Source organism: Urocitellus parryii, chromosome 4 (genome assembly GCF_045843805.1).
Source record: "Urocitellus parryii isolate mUroPar1 chromosome 4, mUroPar1.hap1, whole genome shotgun sequence".
NCBI lineage: Eukaryota > Metazoa > Chordata > Mammalia > Rodentia > Sciuridae > Urocitellus > Urocitellus parryii.
Window position 1 is genome coordinate 64436576 of NC_135534.1, and position 27225 is coordinate 64463800.

The 27225-nt window shown below is 45.6% G+C and overlaps 2 protein-coding genes across 3 annotated transcripts in view; one reads left to right on the forward strand and one right to left on the reverse strand.

Annotated features, from left to right (window-relative positions):
• Positions 1 to 3847: 3847 nt before the first annotated feature.
• On the forward strand, positions 3848 to 17720 carry Plekhb1 (pleckstrin homology domain containing B1). The gene is made up of 7 exons (XM_026409134.1): positions 3848 to 3997; positions 5242 to 5317; positions 6322 to 6474; positions 7019 to 7121; positions 8194 to 8233; positions 15791 to 15890; positions 16442 to 17720. Exons 2-7 carry the CDS (start codon positions 5281 to 5283, stop codon positions 16576 to 16578), a joined length of 570 nt encoding a protein of 189 aa, XP_026264919.1. The 5' UTR covers positions 3848 to 3997; positions 5242 to 5280; the 3' UTR covers positions 16579 to 17720.
• Positions 17721 to 26247: 8527 nt separating this feature from the next.
• Rab6a (RAB6A, member RAS oncogene family) overlaps positions 26248 to 27225 on the reverse strand; it is a 65472-nt gene continuing 64494 nt past the window's right edge. For both annotated transcript variants that reach the window (XM_026409148.2, XM_026409150.2), the window contains one exon: positions 26248 to 26884. In XM_026409148.2, the coding sequence (XP_026264933.1) occupies positions 26820 to 26884 (65 nt within the window). In that variant the 3' untranslated portion in view covers positions 26248 to 26819. The remainder of the gene's footprint in view (positions 26885 to 27225) is intronic.

Here is a 27225-nt window from a genome sequence, read left to right on the forward strand (position 1 = left end):
CTCAGGGAAATGCCCCTGTGCAGAAGCTGCTGGGAAACGCTTCTCTGACTGCCTGGGAATCATGAGCCCTGCAACTCCGGTAAGGAAAGTTTTCTTGAATATGAGGGCCAGGGGTGGGGTGGGCCCTTCCTAAATAGGGGATGGACCAGGAACCTTTCAGACCCTAGCAATCCCTGATCTCTGGAAGGTATGCCTTGTCTGCTCCTATGTGGGGATTTGAAGTCGGGCAATTCAAGGAAATGATCCTGGATGGGGCAGACCTAGGCAGAACTAGGAGACAAAGAAAACACTCTTCTTCCCCACTTGGGAGCTGGGCCCCTCTAACTCTCCAATCTTTTTTGTTCTCTTTCTATTTTTTGAATTGGGATCTTGCTATATAGCCCTGGCTGATCTTAAACTTGTGAGCTCAAACCATCCTTCTGCCCCAGTCTCCATAATAGGTGGACCTACAGACATGTGCAACCATTCTCGGATTTCTAATCCATTTTTGACTGTGCTCTAGATGAACTTTTCCCAAATGCAACCCATTTATCATACCACCTAAACCCTTGAAACACTTTCCCAAGCTGCAGTTACTACTGTGCCATAATATCCAAGCTCTTAGCCTGTCATCTAAGGCCTTTATGTTATAATCTAGCAAACTCTACAGCTTTATCATCTGCTACTTTCCATGCTCCCCCACACTGTCTTCCATTTTCTAAAAATAATGCACAATTGAACTTTTTTTTTTGGGGGGGGGTGAGGGTACTGGGGATCGAACCCAGGGGTACTTAACCACTGAGACACATCCCTATCCCTTTTTATTTTTTGAGACAGGGTCTTGCTAAGTTCTTAGGGCCTTGACTAAATGGCTGAGGCTGACTTTGAACTTGTAATCCTACTGCCTCAGCCTCCTGAGTTATTGGGATGACAGGTGTGTGCCACAGTGCCGGGCCACCCTTGAACTTTTTGACCAGAGCTCATATGGACTCTTGTTTAGCCTGTAAAGCTACTACCCATCCACTGAGACCTTTCAACCTCCACTGGGATGCCTTCCACAATCTCTTGGTCAAAGACTGACTCTTGTTTTTCCTTGTTAAATCACATTCTTTGCTTTAACTGTGTGTTTACACTTAGTCTCCCCAGGAGACAATAAACTAGGAGTGGAGGGCAAGGGCATGTCAGAGGCTGCCCTGGAGCCCAGTGCCGTACTTTCTAAAAACCAAGCTACAAAAAACCATGCAAGCCAGGCGGTGGCAAATGTCTGTAATTCCAGTGGCTCTGGAGGCTAAGGCAGGAGGATCACAGCCAGCATCAGCAACTTAGTGAGGCCCTAAGCAACTCAGCAAGACCCAGTCTCAGAATAAAAAATAAAAAGGGTTGGGGTTATGGCTCAGTGGTTAATCATTCCTGGATTCAATCCCCAGAACCAAAAACAAAAACAAACAAACAAACAAAAACCATGCAAAACTGGAGTCTGGTTTCTCCTGGAAACTTTACTTTTTTTTTCTTTTTCTTTTTTTTTTTTTAAGAAAATTAGTTTACAGATTTTTTAAAATTGATTTTTAAAAAGTATACTTAAAAACTCAGCTCTTTATGTGGGCTTTGGTGAAGGTGATGGGGCAGCACCTGCAAGTCTAAATTAGGGTGGGGTGTTCAACCCTGTGAGACTAAGGAAGTCAATTCCTGCCTCCCTCCCTTGTTGTGAATGGCACATTCATGCAGTGATGGAGCTTCACAGGCAGCTTTGGAAGCCACAGGTGCCAAAGACTGGCTTCCAGAATGACTCTGACAAGTGAGGCTGCAGCTTCTGCAACATTTCTTTCTTTCTTTTCTTTTTCATTCTTTCTTTCATATATGTTTAGTTGTAGATGGACACAATACTTTTATTTTATTTATTTTTATGTGGTGCTGAGGATCAAACCCAGTGCCTCAGGTGGGCCAGGCTAGGGCTCTACCACTAGCCACAGCTTCAGCCCTCTGCAATGTTTCTAATAACATTTCTTTTCTTTCTTTCCTTCTTTCCTGCCTGGGAACTCCTAGGCTCATGTGGTTCTCTTGCCTCAGACTCCCTAATTGTTGGGATTATATAGGTGCACACCACTGCAGGTCTTGCTCTGTGGAATTTTTTTTTTTTGTACCGGGGATTGAATACAGTGGCGCTTAACCACTGAGCCACACCCTAGTCCTTGTTTCTATTTTATTTAGAGACAGGGTCTGGCTAAATTGCTGAGCCTGGCTTTGAACTCCTGATCCTCCTGCTTCAGCTTCCGGAGCTGCTAGGATTATAGGCGTGCTCCCCGGCGCCTGGCCTCTGCAGAACTTTTTAATGGCCTTGTTCTTGGGTGCTCACAGGATACAATTGGCACAGCCATCCTTTTTAATAGCCTTGTACTCACACATCCAGTGTTCATGCACAGAATTGTGTCTGTGTGTGATGATGGGGATGGGGTTGGGGATTGAATGAACCCAGGCCTCCCTCATGGTAACAAGCACTGAGCGCTTCCCAGCTCCTTTTGTTTTATTTTGGGAAAGTGTCTCACTAAGTCGTCCAGGCTGGCCTTGTATTTTCCATCCATCCTGCCTCAGCTTCCCGAATCACTGGGATTACAGGTGTGCGCCAGGAACCCAGCTGGAGTCAAATTCTTTTTTTAAATTTTATTATTATTTTTTAAAATTTTAGTTGTAGTTGGACATGATACCTTTATTTTTATTTATTTACTTTTATGTGGTGCTGAGGGTCAAACCTAGAGCCTCGCACGTGCCAGGCGAGCGCTCTACCATTGAGCCACAACCCCCAGCCCCGGAGCCCAATTCTTAAGAAAAATTATTTTAGCTGGGCATAGTTGTGTTGCACACACCTGTAATCCCAGCGACTCGGGAGGCTAAGGCAGGAGGATCACAAGTTTGAGGCCAGCCTCAGCAACTTTGTGATATCCTGTCTCAAAATAAAAAAGGGCCGAGAATGTAGCTCATTTGTAGAGTTCTTCTAGCTCCTGGGTTTAATCCCCAGTACAAAAAAAAAGGAGGGGGGATATTTGTTGTAAAGGCTGAGGTTACAACTCAGTGGTACAGCGCGTGCCTAGCATGTTGCGTGCCCTGGGTTCGATCCCCAGCACTGAAGAAAATATACACAATTAACGAGTGAGCAAACGTTTTAGTAAAATAAAACGGACGCGTTGGTGCACACTTAGGTACTTGGGAGGTTGAGGTAAGGGAATTATTGGCGACCAGACTGGGCGACAGAGTGCGACCCTTTCTTTAAAAAAATTAAAAAAATTTTTTTAAATTTATGTTTGTTTTTTTTTTAAATAAGCATCTTAGAATTTAGTCAAAAATTTTTTTTAAAGAAAGAGGAGAGGAGGAGAGAGAGAGAGAATTTTTTTTTAATATTTATTTTTCAGTTTTCAGCAGACACAACACCTTTGTTTGTATGTGGTGCTGAGGACTGAACCCGGGTCACACGCATGCCAGGCGAGCGCGCTACCGCCTAAGCCACATCCCCAGCCCCAAATTTAGTCAACTTATTGAGCAAATTTGTTTAGGTGAAAACTGTGTAGGCTTCATTAGTCAAAAAGTTTTGTAGTTGGGTTTTAATTTTGGCATGTAATAGATGCTCCTTTACTGAGAAAAAAAAATTATTTTATACATTGAGCTAATTGCTTCATTTAGGGAATAAAAAATCTGAGAAGAAATATCAGTTCTAAAAAAAAAAAAAAAAGACCCGCCGGGTCAGTAAAGGACTACCACTCATGTGAGCATCTCCTGCCCTCCTGCAGGGTTGCAAACTACAAGTCCCAGCATGCTTCGGTCATCACCTCTTCGCGCCACGCCCCCTCCCTGGGGGTGGGGCGGGTCTGCAGGGCGGGGCCCCGGGGCCTCTAGGCCCGGGGCGAAGCCTGGCAGTGAAATGCCCCAGGCTCTCTGAGGCGCACAAAGCGCAGGCGCAGCGGGCTGGGTGGCAGCTGCATCGAGTAGCGCTGGTTTTGGCAGCAGCATCCACAACAGGTGTAGACAGGTGGGTGCATCAAGGGGGGCTGGAGAGGGAGTTTGCACCTGGCCTCTTGATCTATGTCAGCTTGGAGGGGAGGGAGCGTATGAGAAAAAGAGACCTGGCCAGGTCTTCCACCCCAGGTGTGCCAGCCCTTGTTACGCAGAAACAGGTGTGAGCAGGTGGGGGCGGGGTAGACACACCTGCTCACAAATAACTCACCATTAGGAATAGAGGGCACCTGGTTTCCAATCCAAGTTTTGTCATATACGTGGATTAAGTCATTTGCTGCCCCTCTGTCCATCCGAAAGGAGTAAAACTCCTTTTACTCCTAACAAAGTTACAATGGGGACAAAGTGAGGTAGTCGCCCACAGCGACTCCCAAACTTTGCTGTGCAGTGGAATCACTTCGGAATCTTTAGAGACTAGCAGTGCTTGCCTCTTCCACAACTGATGATTAATTGTCATGGGGCCTGACCTGAACATTGCATGTTTTCAAAACTCCTACTGGGTTTAATGATGAAAAGCCAGGACTGCTGAGTGTGGATCCCGGCTTTAGTGCTTACTGCTAATCAACAGGATCTGTGCAAGTGACTGGACTCAGTTTCCTCATCTCTTAAGTGGGAATTATAGCAAGGATGGCTAAGAGGCTTAAATGAGATGATAGGTGAAAGCAGAGAAGTACACCTAGCACACAGGACTCCATTAGTCATAGCTGCTGTTAAAGTATTATTTTATGCACTTTGTGAGTGGATCCAGTGGGGTTCAGCTGGGAGGGAGGCTTTTCTTACTGTGAAATTCCCTCAGTTATTGCCATGACTCTGATATTCTGTGCTGCTAGCATTTCAGAATCCCATTTTCTAATATTGTTTGAGTTTTAGGAGTTCCTCCCTCCAGCGCCTACCTGCTTCACAGACACACTTCTACCTGCCTTGGGACACAGTTTCATAGAAATTGAGGCTGGCCTGGAAGGTCAAGGACAAGGGACTTGACAAAGGATTTGGAGTTGAGACTGGAATCCAGGCTCCTGATCCCTACCCCCACTCCTGCCCCGCCACATCATAGCTGGTGGTAGCCCTGATGACCCCACGAGGACAGAGGACAGAGCTCTCATTCTCTGGCTGGAGTAGAGAATGGGGAGGAGATGGAGGCTGCCTGGCTCTTGTTTGTTTACTGCTTTAAAAGTTCCCTGGGTGGTTCCCCAGGAGAACTGGGGGTTCTTCAGGGAGTCTGAATCTGATGAGGACTGTGTGCCTGGGTTCCTCTGACAGGTCCCGCCTGACTCCATCCTGGAAAGTCCCTTTGAAGAAATGGCCCTGGTGAGGGGCGGCTGGCTGTGGAGACAGAGTGAGTGATCCTGAGCCAGACCCTTCTCTATCCCTCTTCTCGTTCCTGGGCAGGGGTGAGGGAAGCAGTGTTAGGCCAACAACAGGAAAATCAGTTCTCCTCTCCTCCCTTGTCCATGCTCTTCTCCCTGCCCAGTGTCCTCCTATTCCTGACTGCCTGGCAGACTTCTAATTAATCATCAACATTCAGCCAGGTGTCCCTTTATTTGATGAGCCTTCTCTGACTTTTCCTCTAACCCTCACTCTTGCCACTGTGTCAGCCTGGCTCAGAGACCCCTTTCCCGGTTCACTGTCTTTACTTGTGGGTCTCACAGTCCTCCACCCCATACTGGCCCTAGAGTGTGAGCTTCTCAGGACACAGACTGAGTTTGACCCTCTGTGTGTCCTCAGCAGCCCAATCCAAGGCTGGAACACAAACAAGTCCCAGAACAAAAGGAAAATATCTCTGCTTTGAAATCCACAAAGCTCTGAGAAGCCGTCTTATGTCTGCTCTTTCCTGTTACGATTCCAGTTGCAAAATGTCTGAAGCTATAGTGGTTTCAGGCTTTCAGACCTGTCTCTGACCGGATTTTTGATCTGAACAAGAGCTATCCTGGGAACCCCTGGGACCAAGACCCCCACACCCCATGCCCCCTGCCCATTCAATTTGGCAAACACTAAACACAGGTTCTGCTAGTTTTACGATCTGTGTGGGTAGCTGTGGCCTCCCCAGTCTGGTAGAAGAGGCAGACATGACACAAATGACTATCATACAAGCCAAGATAGGAGAGAAGAGAGAGGCTTAGGGTAAGGAGATGTTGGTAAGGTATGGGCCAGTGAGAGAAAGGTGTTGAACAAGACAGAAAGGGACCCTGTGCCCATTTTAGAGGTGGATATACAAGAAAGGGGTTAAGAGGTTAACATACTGAGGGCTAGGATTGAGGGGATTCTGGGAGCCCATCTGGGGCTCTTGCCCCCAGCAGGCTCTGGGATTAGTTCGCCGGGTGGGTCTGGAATATCACGCAGGCTCCATCCTCCGCCGCTGGAAGCGAAACTGGTTTGCACTATGGCTGGACGGGACGCTAGGCTACTACCATGATGAGACAGCGCAGGACGAGGAAGACCGTGTGCTCATCCAGTTCAATGTCCGTGACATAAAGATCGGCCAAGAGTGTCATGGTGAGCAGAAGCCCTTCCTCTATGGCATTGTGTCCAGGGGAGAGTCCTTCCACTGTTTCTGAGAACACCAGCAATTGGAAGCCTCTTTGCAGCTTTCAGAAGGCTCCCACTGACACTGCTTCTGGGCCTTTGTCAACCCCACTTCAGTTAGAGGTGAAGTAAGAAATTACTGCTTTGTCAAGTTCCTACTCTGTGCCAGTTGCAGAGACAAGTCAGACATGAACTAGATGAAATAAGGAGACTCAGAGAAGTTAAGTGACTGGCTAAGAGTCACACTAAATTCTTCAACCAAGGTTTGAAGTCTCTAAATTCTTCAACCAAGATTTAGGCCACAATTATAACAGAGAAAACTGGGAGATGTTCATAAGGAAGCTGGTAATGTGGGTTGGTTGAAAGGGTTTGAAAAGTATAGCAGAATCCTCAGAAAGTGTGGGGATCAGAGGAGGGTAGAAAAGACCAATCAGTTCCTGTTCTTGTTCCTAGTTTCTGGGGGGATCTGGGACCTATACCTGTGGAAAGTCCACCAGTGTTTGTCTGCTTCCAGATATACAGCCCCCAGAGGGCCGGAGCCGAGATGGCCTGCTGACCGTGAACCTGCGGGAGGGCTCCCGCCTGCACCTGTGCGCAGAGACTAGGGATGATGCTGTGTGAGTAGTTCTTGGGAGAGGATGCGACAGAATCTTAGGGAATGCAACCAGACACCCCCTTCTTCTTGGGCCTTCCAGTTCCCCAACAGTAGGAAGAGGGTCTGAGACCAGTAAGGTGGCGTCATGGAGGCTGGGCAGTAGCGAGACAGATGATGATGGTTGGTATAGTAAGCAGTGGGCTCCTCACATGATCTGTGAGCTCAAAGTGTGGAGGCAGAGGTGTGTACACCTGCCTCAGGTGCATGGTCCCCGGGCATTCAGAATGTATGCAGCAGCTTCTGAGGGGAGTCTTCAGTTGGGGGGATATAAAAGAGCAAACAAAGCCAATGGCATCTGAAAAAGGACCCTGCCTCCTACTCCTTTCTGAGCAGATGCCCTGACATGGGGACTGAGATCTGAAGGGTAGACCCAAACCTGCCTGTGTGCCAGGCAAGGGAACCCCAATGTCAGATGCATATCCACACTGAGCCTGGAGGTGTCCTTGGGTACCATCTGTTCCCTCACATTCCTTGCCTTCCTCCCCTCGGGCTGAGGGGGTTAGCCTTTGCGCTGGGGGGAGAGTAAAGAGATGGGTGTGTGGGAGTGGGGGAAGCTGAGCTCCAGGCACACAGCATAGAGCCGCCTTGTCCACCCCAGCCAGGTGCCATGGCAACCAACAAAGGCCCAATTGTCTGGTGTCCACTGGGCATTCCCAAGGGTCAGAGCTCTGGAGAGCTGTGTTTGTAGGATTGCTATGTGGAGGTGGGCCGCAGCTAGAGCACCCGCCCCGGCATGTCAGAATCGTAAGTCCCTTAAGAGACCCCCCTAAGTCCACTGTATCTATGGAAAAACTGGAACTTCTAGAGGGGAGGGGACTGTGTTCTAAGAATGAATTAGCCTAACTAAGGGTCCATCCATGTGACAGGGGCAGGGGAGGATCACTCTTGTCTACCTGAAGGAGTCAAGCCGATCTGACTCCTTTTCATGAGACTGGTGTTAGAGAGTGAGTTAGAGAGGAAAAGTCTAGAATGTGAAGGTCTGAACCCCCTTCTTTCAAACTATCACCTCATGGACTTGGGGGTTTGCTTTGCAGAGCATGGAAGACGGCATTGCTGGAGGCGAACTCTACTCCGGTGAGCCCCATTTTCTCTCCCTCCTTCCCAGCCCCATGTGCCATAGAATCATGGGTGATTCAGACTCGGTCTCCGCCTGTCAGCAGTTCTCAATCTAGTGCTCCTATGCCTGGGCAGACTCAGATTCCCTGAGTCCCACAAGGAAAAAGAGGAAAGACAGCCAGCTGGTAACTCAGAGGAGAGAGGGAGAGAAGCCTCCATGAAGACCAAGGGTGTTCTAAAAAAAAAAAAAAAAGAAGCCTCCATGAAGACTTGGAGGAGGGGGTGGCATGTGAGCTAGGGGAAAGGAACTTTTATCGAGCAACTATTATGTTCCAGGTGTGATTTAGGTCTAATTCCAAATACAATAGTCCTGTGAGGTCAACCTTGCTACCTGGGATTATTGTTTCTGCAGATATAGACTGAGTTTCATTCATTCTGTACAATAAATATTCACTGAGTTTCTACTATGTTCTAGGTGCTGTGACAAGTGCCAGGGATCAGAAATGAACTGAGGGGATGTGGGCCCTGTCCTCCTGGACTCAGCCTAGTGAGGAGTCAGATGTGAAACAACTGATTAGTTAGTTAATGATTTCATTGCAATAGTGGTAACTGCTCTTGACTCTTTGGTGGCCTGATCCAGGTGGGAATTCAGATAAGGCTTAAGCTGAGACCCGAAGGATAAACAGAAATTGACCAGGTAAACAGTGTGGGGATGTAGTGAAGGGAACAGCTTTCCAGGTAGATGAATCAGACGGTTGATCCATCCATGGTAGATGGCTGTGCAAAGGCTTGAGAGGGGTTAAGATTGTGGCAGGTAGAGCAACAGAAGGAAAAATGGCTGAGGTGACTGAAGCTCAGGATGGGGGGCAGTTAGAAAGGATAGTTGGCAGGACCAGGCTTTGTGGGCAGTGTTAAGGATGCTGGTTTCTGCTAAGAGCATCAGGAAGCCATCAAAAATTTGTAAACAAAGGGATGGCATGATTAGATCAGAATTACATATCCAGCCCATTTTATTCTTTGAGACAGGGTCTCACTGAGTTGCTGAGGTTGACCTTGAACTTGTGATCTTCCTGCCCTAGCCTCCCGAGTGGCTGGGATTACAGGTGTACACTACCATGCCTGGCCAGACTTGGATTTTTTTTTTTTTTAATTACTGGGAATTTAACCAAGGGGAAATTTACCACTGAGCCACATCCCCAAGACTTTTTTTTTTATTCTTTTTTTTTTTTTTTTTTTTTGGTACCAGGGATTGAACTCAGGAGCCCTTGACTACTGACCTACATTCTCAGTCCTATTTTGTATTTTATTTTAGAAACAGGGTCTCACTGAGTTGCTTAGCACCTTGGTTTTTTTTTTTTTTTAGTTGTAGATGGATAGCATGCCTTTATTTTATTTATTTATTTTTATGCAGTGCTAAGGATCAAAACCAGTGCCTCACACATGCAAAGCAAGTGCTCTGCCACTGAGCTACAGCTCCAGCCTAGCACCTCGTCCTGCCTCACCCTCCTGAGCTGCTGGGGCTGGGGTTTTGGCTCAGTGGTAGAGCACTTACTAGCACTTGAGAGGCACTGGGTTCAATCCTCAGCATTACATAAAAATAAATAAAATAAAGGTATTGTGACCATCTACAACTAAAAAAAATATATATATCAAAAAGAAGAAGAAGAAGAAGAACATTGCTGAATTGCTTAGGGCCTTGCTAAATTGACTCCTAAACTTCTGGGATTACAGGCATGCACCAAGGCACCTGGACAGACTTGGATTTTTAATAAGAGTCTGGCTGGTAGTTAGGGAATGAATTGTAGTGTGGGTGCCTAGGGACCAGCTTGGAGGCCAGGACAGTGTTCAGGCAACAGTTCTGGATGGAGGCCTCACTGGCAGAGACAGGCTGATGATTACAGGACATATTTAGGAAATGCAGTCAAAAGAGCTTAGTGACTGATGGAGACGTGAGTTTAAAGAGCTGCCAAGGCCCAGCATGACCTCTATTCCTGCCTGTCAGATTCCAGAATCTATGCTTGCTCCTTCTATTTGTGGCATAATGGAGCCTGCTGTCATCTAGAGAGAAAGTCTACTGGGAAAGAGCAAAGGAGCCTGGGATGCATGTAGAAACCCCCTCGGGGGCCAGGCATTGTGCTGAGCACCCAGTTATGCCAATTCATCCTCCCACAGCCCTAGAAGAGGGGTGGGGAGAGCCTGGGTGTTGATATCATCAGTTGCATTTTACAAATAGGGAAGCTAAGGTCCAGAGACAAAAAAGTGTCATGTCCAAAGTCTAGGTCTTAATTCAGTGACGAGCCTGTGTTTTGAGAGGAGGCTGTCATCTGCAGAAGGAGTTGCCAGAGTAAAGGCAGGGATGTGTGCGAGTGTGTGCACAGGCATGTGGCAGAGGGCCCAGAGTCTGGCCTGTTGGGTGGCTTAGCATGGAGGGAATGACATGGGAGAGATTACCTCTGAGGCCCCGTCACAAAGGACCTCAAACTGGACTTTTCTTGAGGGTTGTGGGAACAATAAGGGACATTATGTAGAGAGGGCTGTTAGACTTTGGGGGACAGACTCAGGCTTCCAGGATTGGAGGAAGCCAGGAGTGAGGAGGCTGGAACAGTGGTCCGCAGGTCGGGCTCACAGGACTCTGAGCTCCAAAGCCCTCTAGTAGGGAGGGCTACTCAGTTCCATGGAAGGTGAGGATTGACCGTTCTGCACTCTGACTCTATGAAGCTGCCTTGGCCCTTCTCTATCTGTCCACCCTTCTGCTGCTCTGCTGACCACTTCTCTGTGCCCCACCCTTGATCCTACTTCATTCTGCTCCACACACACACATCTCTGGGCCCCCGCTTAGAGTAGGTGTGTGTGTCAATGATTTTGTACCTGTGTCTGCTTTGTTTGTGTGCATTCATGTCTGTGGGCTTTTTCTGTCCTTGTGCTTATGCAGGTGTGACCTCCATATGCTACAGGTTCATGCCCCACTCTGGAGGAAGACTCCAGGAGGAGTCCCTGACCTGGATGTACCAGGGAACACAGAACCTGGGGACAGAAACAGCCAAGGGCCAGGCGGGGGTGGTGGTGGTGAAGGGGGCCAGGTAGATGAGAGCTGAGGACACTTGAGAGCTGAGCTGCCCTCTCCTACCTGGAGACTGGGAGAACCAGCTGCATTCGAGAGGTGAAGGCGGGCTAGAAAGAGTCTGCAGTCACCATCCCTCTCTGTGTCTCTCCTCCTTACCTTGGGCTGAAAAGGAAGAGGATACCCCCTTGCCCCAGCCCAGTTGGCAGAGAGCACTGGTAGGGCCTGCTAAGAGCTCAGTCTCTCCAGGCATAGAGGGCCTCTGACACCTATGTCCCTCCCCCTTCTTGGGTTTCTGTGGCTTGAGCAGGCCCCAGCTGGAGCCCCCGTCCCACTCAGGAGCCGCCGGGTTTGCCCCAAGGTCAGGTGTGTGACCCGATCGTGGAATCCCTGTAAGGTTGAGAGGCGAATCTGGGTAAGTGCTGGCTAGCCCTCCCTGCCTCCACTCTGGACACCAGGATGAGCCTCTCCAAAACAGTCCCAGTCACCGCTCTTCCCTCTCACACACACTCATTGGATACCCACCAAGGCCTGGTTTTTAAGGCCTGTAGAATGTAGCTAGTCTCACCTGCTACCTCCCCTCATCCCTGTGCTCTGCTGTGCCCTCTGCCCCAGCCACTCCTGCTTTCTCCTTTCCCCGCACTATAAATGCCATTCTCTCTGCCACCAAGACGTCTAGTTTTCTCATTCACCTACAAACTGGTGCTCATCCTTAAAGACCCACCTCAGATGCTGCCACCTCCTCAGTGAGATGTGCTCAGTGATGTGGACAGTTTATTCTGAACATTCCTAGTACATGAGGGTCTAGCAGAAATAGGTCTCAGAGTATGCTCATGGGACAAGTGAATGAAAGAAGGAAGGAAGGAGGAAGGAAGGAAGGAAGGGAGGGAGGGAGGGAGGGAGGAAGGAGGGAAGGGCAGGGCCAGGCTTCAGTATGGCATTATTACCACCTATTATAGTTTAGTCTGGGTCTGCCTCTCCTCTCCCTGAATGTTTCTTGGAATCAGGACTTGGGCTTGAACCGCTTCTGTCCCCAGTGCTCAATACAGGTCCAGCCAGGATGGGATAGGTGGCAGTGGGGCTTGAGTAGAGTGTCTGTAGTCTTACAGTTGACTATGAACTCTTCTTGCTCAGTGGTGCTCAGTGAGGCTGTGTGTTAGACTTTCTTAGGGACTTAAAACAACAACAGATATTAAAATGTTACCTCTGGATGCTCTAATTTCATAGGTCTGGGGTGGGGCATAGGAAATCTGTAGTGTTTATAGATTTAACTTTATTTTTTGCAGTGCTGGGGATCAACCCAGGGCCTTAGGCATGCTAGGCAAGCACTTTACCACTGAATTACATCCCTAGCCTCAGGAGTGAATTTTTTAAACTATAGATTTCTGGGCTAACATGCTCACTTAGCATGCATAAGGCCCTGGGTCAATCCACAGCAAAACACAAACATATATCACACAGATTGTTCCTGGGGATCCTGACGTGCATGACTTCTGAGCCTAGAAGAGCTCGGGCCACATGGTTGCCTAATAGATGTGGCTCTGCTGGATTCTCACAGTTCCTTGGGAGTTGGCAGTGTGGGAAAGACTGTTTGCAGATGAGGAAGCTGAAGTTCTGAGGGTTACTTAGCTAGATCAGCATTACTCAATTCATCAATGACATGCCTGGGACTCCTAGACCCCTTCCCTTTTTTGCGGGGGTTCCAGGTGTTTGAACCCAGGGGCTCATGCATGCTAGGCAAGTACCCTACCACTGAATAACATCTACAGCCCCTTTCATTTTATTTTGAGAAAGGGTCTTGCTAAGTTGCTCAGTCTGGACTCCAACTTGCCATCCTCCTATCTCAGCCTCCTGGATAGCTGGGATTGCAGGTGTGTACTACTGCACCTGACTCTAGCTTTTCATTCTGAGGTATTCTCTATGCATGGCCTAGGGTATAACTTTGTTTAAAGTGGCAATGCCTAAAAAAATAGGATTTAAAAGACTGTAAACCTTAGTATAAGTTTATTGGAGAAAAGGAAGTTATTTGTGTGTGGCCCCTGACAGACCAACTCTTCCCTTCCTATGTAAGTGGTGGGGCCTCCAGAAGAGGGGGAGAATCAGAGATTAAGCTTTCAGGTTGCCTATTGCCAGGTGATCTACATGAGTTTACTTCTGGGCCTCCCAGACCTGGAGGGTAGAAACAGGTGCCCCAGAGGGACATGAGGTGGTGTTTTCCACCCTCGTCAGGGCCTCACAAGGCTACTGGCTCACCGAAACTGCAGAGCAAGTGGAAACTTTGGATTTCAGTTTCTCAAACAGTAAAATTGGATCTGAGTGCTTAAGTCCCGCCAGCCCCTTTTGGGCATGAAGCCCAGATCCTGGCTACCTCATCCAGAAAGCCCTTGGGGAGGAAACACAACCAGCAGTTAATTGAGCCTGAGGACCTACAACATGCTTGTCTGAGCCCCCTGCATTGCCCAGGCACCACTTGTTCTCCCTAACTTAAACCTCAACTCAGAGTTTCAGAGTTGGGTGACCTTAGTTCCTATCTGTATTTTTTTTTGAATATTTATTTTTTTTAGTTGTAGATGGACACAATACCTTTATTTCACTTACTTATTTTTATGTGGTGCTGAGGATCGAACCCAGGGTCTTGCACATGAGAGGCAAGTGCTCTACCACTGAGCCACAACCCCAGCCCCTCCCATCTGTATTTGATTCACTTGTGCTAAGGTCATTAAACATTTATTAGGCACTTACCATATTACTGATTGGAACCTGAGGGGTCTACAAGTCTTGTGAGAGACCAACACAAGGATACAAACAAGGCTTTATCATTGATCAGCTGAGAGAGAGGGAAGTCCAAGAGCTACCTGGGTGTCTAGATGAGACCACAACAGAAATTGAAGTTCAAGGAGAACAAACCTGAGTTGAATCTGAAACGCAAATTAGGTAGTTGAATGAGAAAAGGTGAGAAGTCATCCTTATTAGAGGGAAATGGCATGGAGACTTGAAATCAGTGTGCTAATGGCTTATTCTCTTGACATTGGCCAAGAGGATGGACAGAAGAGCATATTTAGAAGATGAAATCATGAGACCTAGTGGCTGAAGTGACAAGCAAGACAAGTGTGTGAAGACAAGGGTGCCAACCTAAATTCTTTGTTTGTGTGTGTGTTGATGGCATTCTTAGAGAAAAACATTTGTTGGGAGAGGAACAGGTGTGGTGCATGGTGAAATGCTGCAGTCACTCCAAGTTAATGGAGTTTGAGACACTTTGACTTCTAAAGGGAGTGGGACCATTCAGGTGTGAAGCCCCATGAGATAGAAGTATAGGATGAAAGGGGGTTAAGAAGAACGATCCAGGAGAGAAGGGGAGAAGGGGACCCTACCCCTTCCTCAGGTCTGCTCCCTCTTGGACTGGGAACTTCCATTTAACCCAGCATTTATTTTTTGGTTCCTGACACGTGCTAGACCCTGCTGGTCTAGCAAATTTAATGAGTTCTTGCTCACAGGTAGCTCACATTTGGAGTGCAGGTAGAAAAGGCCAAGAGAAATGATAATGAGAGGCACAAGTAAAGTCCACAGTGAATTCAGGAAGAAAGGCTTTTTTTTTTTTTTTTTTTTTTTTTTTTTTTTTTTTTTGAGACTAGGAGGGGTTTCTGAAGTGGGTGGCTTTTGAGCTAGGTTTTGAAGGGTTGGGAAGAATCTGGGGGATGGGGGCGGGCAATGAGTACATTCTGCAGAGAACACTGTTCATTCTCTGAACCTGGGTCCTCAGGTCTGTGTGGTAGAGAGATAATAATACTCATCTTAAGGATTAGAGGTGGTAGCACAGGTGAATACCTCTCCCAGGGCCTGGTACACAGTAGATGCTCGATAACAGTTACTTTGGTTACCTCTCATTCCTACCCTTCCTTTTCCTCTTTTTCTCCCTAACCCCTCTTTATTTTCAGCCTGGGACTTGGCCATATTCCCACCCTATGACTAGGGGAGAAATCAATTGGGTTTTAAGTGAGACCATTATACACTTATTAATTAGCAAAGTCTACCTTTGCTACCTGTGAAGGGAAGTTGGGAGTCATAGAAAATTTTCTCTAGCAAGGTAGGAGACCAGAGTGAGAGGCATCATCACTGGGAGCTGGATCTAAGGGCTGAATTTTTAGAATACAAAAGACTACGGAGGCCCTGCGCAATGGCGCATGCCTGTAATCCCAGTAGTTTGGGAGGCTGAGGCAGGAGGATCATGAGTTCAAAGCCAACTTCAGCAAAGGCGAGGGGCTAAGCAACTCAGGGAGACCCTGTCTCTAAATAAAATACAGAAGAGGGGTGGGCGTGTGGCCCTTGAGTTCAATCCCCAGTAACAAACCAACCAACCAGCAAACAAAAAAGACCATGGACTTTGTGGAGAAGTGGGACTTTCCAGGAGCTGGCTGGTGCCTGGGGGCCCATTTCTAAACTTAGGTAGCAAGGGGACTGGGGACCAAATCCAGACCAGGGAGTTCCTGGGCAGTTGACCAGGTTGGACTCTCTAGGTGCGCGTCTACAGCCCGTACCAAGACTACTACGAGGTGGTGCCTCCCAACGCGCATGAGGCCACGTATGTCCGCAGCTACTACGGGCCGCCCTACGCAGGTAAGCTTTCCCTCACCCTTTAAGCCCAGCCCCTTCACGGTCCCCCTATCCGCAGCCTGCCTCTCAGTCCAATGCCAGGTCCCGTCCACGAGTCATTGGCAGTTAGGACCAGCCTCACCCTTTTAGTGTTTACGTATTTTCTCAGGCAGGAACTCCGCAAACTCCTAGCAGCTCGAGAGCTAAAAATAGTGCTCGATGCTGCAGAGAAGCCTCCAGGCTCGCACTTACTCAGTTTGGTTTCCCAGCAATCTTTCCTGAGCTCGTAGCGACGTCTGGTGGCTAACTTGGGAACCGCAGTCGCCCATAGGTGCAGTGTGGTGTGTTTAGAGGTCCGCCCCGCCCAGGCCCCAAAGTTACCGAACGTCCGTGGCAGACCCGGGAGGGAAGTGGTAGTGTGGATCCCTTACCTCGTCAAGGCCTCAGTTTCTCCGACTGGGGAGTATGGATTCAGTGCCTTAATATTGGGTTGGGCTGGAGTCACGCAGAAAGGGAATGAAGATGACTGGTTTCTCCTAAGTCGCTGATACTATACTCACCGGCTGTCTCCGCAGGCCCCGGCGTGACGCACGTAATAGTGCGGGAGGATCCCTGCTACAGTGCTGGCGCCCCGCTGGCCATGGGCATGCTTGCCGGAGCCGCCACCGGCGCCGCACTGGGCTCACTTATGTGGTCGCCCTGCTGGTTCTGAGTCATGGGACTGGAGCGCTGGACCCTGCGCTTAGACGGCTAAACCCCTTTTCCTCCTGGACCCCACCCTCTACCCTCCAAGCCAAATGAGCCCTTTCCTCTCCTTTAGCCCTTTTTGGGCTTGAACCATCCCTCCCACTCCTTACCCTCACCCCATGCCCACCCATCGGAAGAAGTTAACATCTTCAGCACAAACGTGGTTCTACTGCTAGACACCCCAGAAATCCCTTATAGATACCTATATTTCATCTAACCACACGAAGACAGTAATATAACTTTCATTTGGCTTCAAGTTCTTCAGGTGCTGGAAAGAGAACGCGTGTTGCACGCTCTGCTCTCTTTAGGGGCAGCTCCAGGCCTAGTGGGAAAACAGAAGTAAACAAACACGTTGTGCTAAAACTGCAGTTGTGTCTTTTGACAAGTGTAGGGGCAGGGAGCAAAGCGGGTGGATTGGGAGTGCTCTTGTTGACTAGTTTAGAGCCCTGAATGTCATGGCATGTCCGAAGGGGAGATCAGTTGGGCTGGGTCAGATCATGATGGGCCTCCAGGCTGTTGCTAGGTAAATGGGAGATGTGACCTTTTCATGGAGTGAAGTTTCAGGATTGCACCTATGATGAATATTTTGCCTGTATTGTTAGTACTGACATATCCTTACCCCAAATACTCTGAGTTCAGCTCCATCCTTCCTAGTACCATCTTCCTGGGTTCCTTGTTCCCCATGACAACAATTGAACTGAACCTGGGGGCTCCCGGTTGGGGGTCAGGTGAGCTCTGTTTGGGAGCTCCAGCCTTAGAAAGTTGCCTCCATTAGGAAATGCCTTTCTGATCCCAGGAGCTCTGTCCATTGCTGTGACTGTCCCCATCTCAGGCTTTGTCTGATCTTTCACTCTGGGGAGATAGCAGTGTTTCCCTCTGGGACTGACACATCTTTATACCATTCTGGGAAGCTCCCCATGTGCCTGCCTGAAGGTGGTCCAGCAGTCTGCCCATTTGGTCCCTTCCAGTCTCTTCCTCCACCCAATCCCAATTGCCAGTAGAAATGCTAGCTAGCATCCATGCCCAGTAGCCAGAGTAGCTCACTAATGTCCCCTGTAGACGGGGCTCCATTGGCTCAGCTGCAGAGACTAATAAAGATGTGGTTGGCTCTAGAACTGGCTCTGGCTTGTTTTGCTTTGTTCTCCCAGGAGGCCCGGTTTCCCTGGGACATCTCTGTGGCCCAGCATCTACCAGTGCCTTCTCTTAATAATGAGAAGAGTTTGGATTCTGAGGTCAGGTGGAACTGGTGACATTATCTTAACTAAACAATTTGGGGCAAGTCACTTGACCTTTCTGAACATTGCTTCTCCTACCCACAAGTGGTAGGTTGAAGTTGGCCATCCCTGAGGACTCAAGAGGAGGGGCTGTGCCAGGGTCTCTGTTATCTGAGCTGATGCATGATCCACAGCAGGCCCTGCCTGCTAGTCTGAGAGACCTGTGCCGTTTTGTCTTTTCCAGTGGGAACCTTCCTTCTAGAGTTGAATCATTTTTTTTTTCTTCCTGGTACTAGGGACTGAACCCAGAGCTACATCCCCAGCCCTTTATTTTTTCAGACAGGGTCTCACTAAGTTACCCAGACTGGCCTCAAACTTGTCATCTCCTGTCTCAGCCTCCCAGGTAGCTGGGATTACAAGCATGTGTCATCATGCCTGGCTAATGAATTGTTTTTTATAGAAATGAGTTGACCAGGGAAGAAAACAACCAACATATATCAGGCCTCTTAAAGTGGAAGTGACAGAAACATCCTGTTCAAACTGATTCAAGTCAAAGAAGGAAAAACATGGGGACACATAACAGAGAAGTCAAATACCAGGGGCTCAAATAGTGTCACTTCAACTTTGCATTGTTTCTATCTTTACATCCACTGGGCTGGCTCATTTGAAGGCTGCAGTAGTCTGGAGTCCAGCAGCTCCTGACTTTGATGTTCCTGGGTTCAAAACCAGTCAAAAGAATTTGTCTTCTTTTTTGGATGAGGTGGGGGGCACCACCACTGAGCTACATTCTCAGCCCATTTTATTTTTTGAGACAGGGTCTCATTAAATTGCTGAGGCTGCCTTGAACTTGACGTCCTCCTGTCTCATCCTCTTAAGCTGGGTTACAGGCCTGTGCCATCACACCTGGCCAACAGTTTCTCTTCTAACAGTGTGAAGGAAGTCCTGAGCGTGACAGACATATCAGTACAAATTTGGTCCTATAGCCACCCCTGAATCAATCATAGTAGTCTGAAAATGGTAGTCTAAAACAATAAGGGATAGTTAGGCCCAGAAATAGCTACTCAGGAGGCTGAGGGAGGAGGATCTCAAGTTCAAGGCCATCCTGGACAAATTGGTAAGACCCTGTCTCAAAATAAAAAGGGCTGGAGATGTGGCTCAGTGGTAGAGTACTTGCTGAGGATATGCGAGGTTCTAGGTTTAATTTGAAGTACTAAACAAACAAAATAAACATCCCATCCCCTCAACAACAACAACAAATCAAAAAACCAGGGCTTACGCAGGGATGGGACAGTGTCCTGAAAGAAATTTAGGACACTGCCAAAAGTAGGATCAGGAGAGCTGGCTGACAAAAATATAGGTATCCATCTCAGTCATATTTCCTGAGAACCAACTTAGAGCGGAGACATATAAATAGTAATGATTCACTGAGGCAAGAGAGGAACAAGGTGCTATGGAAACTCTGAAGAAGAGGTACTGGAGTCTGCCAGGGAACTGGGGAAAACTTTGGAGTGGGAAGTGGAACTTCAGTTTGAACCTGGAAGGAGTAGGAGTTTGGCCATCTGAGCAGAAAGAGTCTTTATACAGAAAAAGAAGTATCAGCATGAGCAAAGGCCTTTACTGAGTGTGAGAATCAGTCTCTTGTCACAGCAGGTTGCATGGTGAGAAGGATTGGTGGGTGGGGCCAGGTTGCAAAGAACCCTATGGGCAAGCTCACCAGTCCAGGAAGTTGTATGGGTACAGGCAAAAGCATAAATGCAAGCACTTCTTCAGAGGCCCAAGGTAGACCTGCACTGTGTTCTGGGGCTCCAGCAGTGTATCAGACTCAACTCATGCTCTAGAACCTCAGCCTTAATTTTCTAACAGATACCCATTGCCCTCTCAAGTCTTTCAGTAGCATCTCCACTAAGCCATCTCACTAGAGGGTATGTTGCACGCCCCTGCAGGGACATCTCTGAGGCTGCCTCTGAGAATGACCCTTTCCTCTGTACCTTCTCTCTGGGACTCAGTCTCAGGGCTTTTTAGGAATCAGTATGTAGGAAATGCCTAAGCAATCCAGATTCTTTCCCATGAATGTGTCAGGGAGCTGCAGGGCAGGGCACTTGAGTCCTTTATTTAGAGCTGGTACCACTCAAATTCACTGCCCAGAGCTTCCCATTCTTTATCTCCTAGGTCTTCACAACATCTCCATGGGCCACTTGTTAATATCTGTTTTACCTACAAAGGAACAGATGCAGTGGGGGAAAGTAAATTGCCCAAAGTCATGCATGCTGTGTCAGAATCTGAGGAAGTAATTGTCTTAAATTGGATTAAATGAAAAATGCCCCAACTATGGTCTGATGAGAGTTGTTAGAAGAAGAGGAAAAACACCAAAGCAACACTCAATCAGTCAATGCTGGGATTTCACTGGATGCAGCCACATGTGCAGTGTGATTTGACTGTAGAGGGAACTAAGGGTCAGCAGATCAGACTATCAGGGGTCTTCAATGCTGGGGAAGGAGGTTGAACTAGACTCCTAGGATCACAGAGAACCTCAAAATATGTGAGGCAAGGGAAGAACATGGTCACAATCGAAAGATAGAAAGATTATATAGAGAAAAACATTAATCCCCATAGACAACAATCTAAACTCAGATAAAACAATCTATGCAAATTGGACAGCCCAAGAGCTGCCTGGTTGTTCAGGTCATGATGTTCACTGGGGTAGCTCAACTAGCCCCCTCCTTGAGAGGATTTTGTAGACAGGGTCTGTTCACTCTGAGCATCTGGACAGTTGAGCACTTCTCCAGAACCAAGTATATGGCTCCAGGTCAGAACTACTAAGAACACTTGCTGGAAAGGACACTAAATGCCTATTTGGCTTGCTAGGACAGTTCTACTGCTTTATGCCACCCACAGGAACCTTTCTTTCCCTTTCCCTTATGGGGTAGTACAGATGTCCTTCCTCAGCTGAACCTGAAACCTGCCTCCAGAGAACTGATAAGAGTTGGGTTTTAGCTCAGACCAAAATGCTTCCCAGCCCTAGAACTTTTTTTTTGATTGTTGATGGACCTTTATTGTATTTATTCATATTTATTGTATTTATATTTATGCAGTGCTGAGAATCAAACCCAGTGCCTCACAAATGCTAGGCAAATGCTCTACCACTGAGCCACAACCCCAGCTCTGCCAGACCTAGAATTTATCCACTGGCCAGTTGTTTTCCCCCCCCAACACCTTAGTCTGCTTGGATTTACTCGTCATCACTTGTCAAGATTTCTTTAAGTATTGTCTATTCTTTCCACCTGGGTACCAAGAGGGGATCAGTGTGGACTAGCTTTCCCTTGCTGCTCTAGCTTTTCATTGTCCATGTCATTGCCAACCCCATCATGAAGACATGAATCCATCAGAGTTTACTGAACTTGTTGGGTAACCAAAGGGAAAACAAGAAAATGAAAAAATAAAAACTATATTACAGTTTATCTCCTCCATAAGGAGATAGGTTTTTGGTCTACCTGCAAAGTCCCTATCTCCTCACCTTATTCCCTTATCCTCTCTTCTGGCTTTTCCCAAAAACATCTCTACACTTTGGCTACAGTGTTTTCCACTCACTCCCCCTAACAGAATAGTGAAAGTGCAAAAAAGAAGTAGGGCACAGTGGTGGCGCACTCTTGTAATCACAGAGGGCTGGTAGGCAGAGGCAGGAGGATTGTTATTTCAAAGCCAGCCGCAGCAACTTAGTAAGGTCCTAAGCAACTTAGCGAGATCCTGTCTCAAAATAGAATATAAAAAGGGCTGGGGGGTGGCTGGGGTTGTGGCTCAGGGGTAGAGTGCTCGCCTTGAATATGCAAGGCCCTGGGTTCGATCCTCAGCACCACATAAATGTAAAATAAAGATATTGCGTCCAACTAAAACAGAAAAATAAATATAAAAAAAGGGTTAGGGGGCTGGGGCTGTAGCTCAGTGGCAGAGTGCTTGCCTAGCATGTCTGAGGCACTAGGTTCTATCCTTAGCACTGCATAAAAAACTAAACAAATAAAAGCATGCTGTCCATCTACAACTATTAAAAAAATAATTAAAAAAGGGGGGGCTGGGGATGTGTATAGTGCCCCTGGGTTCAATCCCCCTAAAAGTGCAAAAAGACATCACACATACAGTTTGCTTCTAAATCTATTCATTAATAGAACTGCAATATGAATGTTTAATTCTTCCAGCTGTCTAGTACATGATTTTCAAATTATTCACACAGAAAAAGGCATACATTAATCCTTGAAGATAACACAATATAATCTGGAGGTGACCTATGGACCACATGTGGCCTACATATCATTTTATATGGTCATCAAAATAATTTTTTTTAAAGTTCTGAATTAAGCCAGGAACACTGGAACATGCCTGAAACACAAACAACTTAGAAGGTTGAGATAGGAGGATCAAAAATTCGAGGACAACCTCAGCAATTTAGTGAGACCCTGTCACAACATAAAAAAAGGACTGAGGATGTGGCTCAGTGATAAAACACCCTATGCAACCTAGTCTAGAAGAATGGATTTATTGCAATAGTCACAAAATAGAATATTTAAAAATGAGAATATATATGTACCAAATTATGGATAAATCTCAAAAAATGGCAGAGAAGACAGGGAGGAGGGTAGGAAGATAGAATTATACTCTGTTAAATTACCTGTACCTTATGTAAAATAGTATAATACTAAAGTATCTGCTGATAAGTCAAAGATGCACACTGGAATTTTTTTTTTTTTCTTTTTTTTTGGTGGGGACAGGTACCAGGGATTGAACTCAGTCAGGGACACTTGACCACTGAGCCACATCCCTAGCCCTATTTTGTTATCCCCATGGGACACATCTTATTCCAGGGCTTTACTTTTATTTTCATCAATTCCTCACTTGACAGCAGCACTACCTTACTATTACTCCTGGGGACACTTGCAGTATTCTAATCTGTGGCCTTTATTCCTTTTTTCTGAAAAGGGCCGGATAATAAATCCTATTGGCTTTTTGAGCCATGAACTCTATTGCAACTATTCAATTCTAACCTTGTACTGTGAAAGTATGGCTGAGTTCCAATAATATTTAAACAGGTAGCAGAGCTGGGTATAGTGGCACTTGCTTTTCACCCAGCTACTTAGGAGGCTGAGGCAATACATCACAAACTCAAGGTTGGCCTGGGGAACTTAGAGAGACTTCTGTCTCAAAGTAAAAATGAAAGTGGCTGAAGATGTAGCATAGTGATAAAGCACACCTGAGTTCAATCCCCAATACTGAGAAAACAAATAACAAAAAAATCAACAAGTTAGATTAGGTGGTAGGGCTAAAGTTGCCAATCCCTGACCCAAAGCAAAGGTGTAGTTCAGAAGAGGCAAAAGCAGAACTATTTTTCCTGGGGGGGGTGGGGGTGGGTTGTGGGTCAGCGGTAGAGCGCTTGCCTAGCACCCGTGAGGCCCTGGGTTTGAGGATAAAAAAACCCATTTTTCCTAATAAAGTCAGTCCTCACTAACAAAGGGACACAATTTCACCATGGTGGGAACATTTGTACTCACACAAACCTAGATGGTACAGTCTACTACAAACCTAGGCTACATGGAATCCATGTCTATTAGCTTATTGCTCCTGGGGCCAGGATGAACAAAACAGCAGAAGACTAAATCAAGCACAAGAGTCAATCAAGAGATGCACTAAACAAGCTATGAGGCCAGCTGGGGGCAGTGTGGCATACTGTTTCACAGTAACCTTTTTCTTATAAGTATGCTCTAAAAATAATGTTAAAGGTATAGTCTCATGCATGTCCCCTGCAGGCGGTGGAATTTGGGTTTCCTCTGTGTATAATGGGCTGGCTGTGAAATAAAGCTAAGAAAAAGAAAAAAATGAAGAAACCATAGGACCCAGGAATTAATTTTAGAAAGCAGGGATGGGACAGTTTTTCAATCTTAGGGGTCAAGCATCCACACTGGAAAGAGAGCACAAGAGCCTGCGTTTGCTTTATTTATATGGGGAAAGCATCAAAGATTGTTCATGGAATGTTCTTTTGCCATGGTAGCAGGTGAGCTGTCCAGTTTCCAATGGGTTACACTCAGTCAGAATCCCAGTAGTAGAGCAAGGGCAGAGATCTCACATCTTGGGCAGTCTACACATGGGAATGCCAGGATCCTTCCCAAGACTTCCATGGCTCAGTACCGAGTAAAAGACCACTCAAGTAGCTTTACGGTGGCATCCAACAGTGTAGTATAATAAACCAGTAACTAAGTCATTTATTATCAGGTATTATGTATTGTACATAATTGTATGTGCTGGACTTTTATATGTCCTATAAATTGTAACAATCTGGCAGGATTACTAGAGGCAGACTGGCTACCTTCCTAGTTGGCCAAACTGCGATTAAATTCATTTTTCCTTTTTATATTGTTCTTATTTCTGATATGGGAACGAAACTGAATCCAGTCTATCAGAACTCCAGCAGGGCCTTTGGTCTAGGGTATCAGTAACAATATCAGTAGCCAAAAGGAATTATTTTTGGCTGTTAAAATCTTATGGGACCACCATTGTATACATGATTCATCATTGGTTGAAATGTCATTATGGGGTACATAACTATAATCCTATTACTGACTTTACCAGAGCCATCTTTCAAGTGGCAGCCACTCTCCCACTCCTCCAACAATTGAAAAGTCTTCGGACTCCCCAGTGGTTTTTCACATTTTTCCTTGTTATTTTTCTGATTTCCATGTTCCTCTTATAGTAATTCAACACCTTGGCAGGAATGGGAAACCAAGTCAACAATTGTTTTCTTTAGTGTTTTATTTATATATATTTGGCAGCAAAATTGTGTTTATTAAAAAAAAAGCCTAGACTATGAACACACTTCACTGCTTCAGTTAAAGAACCCCAAGCCAAATAAAAAGACCAATATTAAAAGCAGCATACTGGTTACTTTCTTAAAGATACATAAAAAGAATCAAATGCAACAGTGTAGGAAGACTTTTCAGAAATCACAACTTCTTTCAAATAAAGAATATGATCCATCTGCCATATTGAATTGATATTTATTTTAGGACATGCCATGTCAAAATAAAACAAAAAGAGTCAATCCTTGCTTTTAACAATAATATTGTATTATAAAAGCACTTTACAACTCTCATCTCATCTTTGAGTATAAGTTACAGGTATGTGGGCTAATGATTACCTGAAAACATTTCTTTATTCAGATCCATAATCCAAGTGCTCTCTGAATATTACAAGGTGACAATAAGTGAAAAGTGAAGGAGGAAGAGGAATAGAGGGGGAGCAAGGTTTTCTGAGTTAAGGGTTTTGTAGCAATGAGAAGACGAGGAAGTATGAAGTTATTTTTGTTGTCTTTTCATTTTTATACTGTGTTAAGTAATGCTTACAACATAAATTCAGCAGGCTTTTCCTGAGCTTTAACTCAGAAATTTTCTCCCTGCAAACAATGTATTTACATATGTGTTTATTAACTTACACAGCAATCTCACAATAACTAGTAAAGATTAAAAGGGTGCACTCCTAGTATATTTGTTTGCAGTGTTTTAAGGGAAATGCATATTGCCATGGTGATGAAGCTCTAAAAAGATTCACCAAAACATCTAAAAATTCAAAGTTAAAAAAAAAGGCAAAGAAATAAATATCACCAAAGAAAAAGATTAATTGTAGCTTAAATATAAAACTAAATCACTAGTTAATTAACCAAACTATACAGATCTAATAAAAAGCAAAACCAGCTTGAAAGACCCAACATTTAAAAAAAAATGCTAAAAAATAAGGCATAAATCTGCATAATATTGACTTTTGTTTCCATTCTCTCCTTTCCCTTTTCAATGTTCTTATCTGCCTCTAGGGGCTTACAAGAAAATTATTTCCATTTTAATTTTGACTTCAAATGTTCAGAGTAGGGTATTTGCTATTCTGTGAGGGTTCTTTTGTGGGTAAGCTTTAGATATCATTATTTCTATTTGTTATAGTTTTGATCAAGTCATCAAATTTAAATTCTTCCACTGTTTCTTAAAGGAATTTGATTTCACAATGCCTTGCCTGCATAGCATTTTTTAAAAGAAAGAAAATACAAGCAAAATCTATTGCTCAAAAGGGTGAGGGTGGAGTTTTTTGTTTTAAAACAAACAATAGCTATCTCAACAATTTTAAAAACCTTGGGAGAAAGAGTTAATTGGAACTAATTTTATCATGAATAATTAAACATTAAAAACCTGTTCTGAAGCATTTGGTTATTTTTTTTCTCCCAGAGTCTAATAAAGTACATGTGAAAGGGTCATTTGTCTTGGTCAGAAATAAATTTTATGCTCATCTACTTGTAAGTACTCAGTATGTTCATTAGGACTCATTTTGAGGATACACCAGAACCCTTTCCTCATTTAAGCATTGCCTACCATGATGGCTAAGTTTTGACCTCAAAGAAGGTCTAAGTAATTTATATCAGTGCTCAAGAATAATTTTGGACATCTTGGCCTAGAGCAAGTGGCTATCTATAAAATTGAAAGATAATTCCAATGGGTTTGCTGCATTGCCACCTCCTGTTTGCTTTGTGGGAGGGTGAGAATAGGGAATGCAGATAAGAGAGTGGTGAGGAAAGCAGGGAAAGATCAAGTAGGTAAGTAAATGCTGCTGAGAACATACTGCTCCTTAACCAAGCCATGCTCATATTGTTGAGATTTCCATCATTTTAAAGTACATTATCATAACATTAAAAAAAGAAAAATGTTAAGAAAATGTATCTGATCTTTAAGGTTATCACTGGAATATGCTAGAATCTTTTGGCTTTTTGTAAAATATAAATAATGAAGACACTGACTTTTTTGTGCTTGTGAAGCTAATAGATCATCTCCACGAGACAGGCAGCAAAGATGAATTGCAATACGTTATTACTGAAGGGAAAAGGTTCAAGCCAATATTCACACTGCAGTCAATGAAAGAGTACGGGAGCCAAAGCAGTGAGCTTCTGGAGAAGGGTTGAAGATGCCATGAGGGATTAGCAGGAACAGCCTCCTTCACTAACTGGTTGCTCCTGAGGCTTTTCCAGTTTAATGTCAATCACTGAAACAAAATTTAAGGAACCATAAACAGAAAAGCACACTTCTAATTCTTGTTTACTCTGACATCTTTGGCAAGCCCCTTATAGCCCTATTTGACTTCAGAGCCTACACAGTTGCTATATTCTATATAGCTACCCCACCATACACAGTAATCATATGGAAAAAACTTGCTTCTGTCTATTACATGTAACAAGAGTCAGAATGAAATACAAGCTCGATTCACAGTAATCTATCCTAAGGATAATATTCTACAGGAGTAAGAAAATACAAAGATGATATTCCCTATAGAATCATCTATAATAAACATTTAACAATAGTATACAAGAGTTCACATAACGGGAA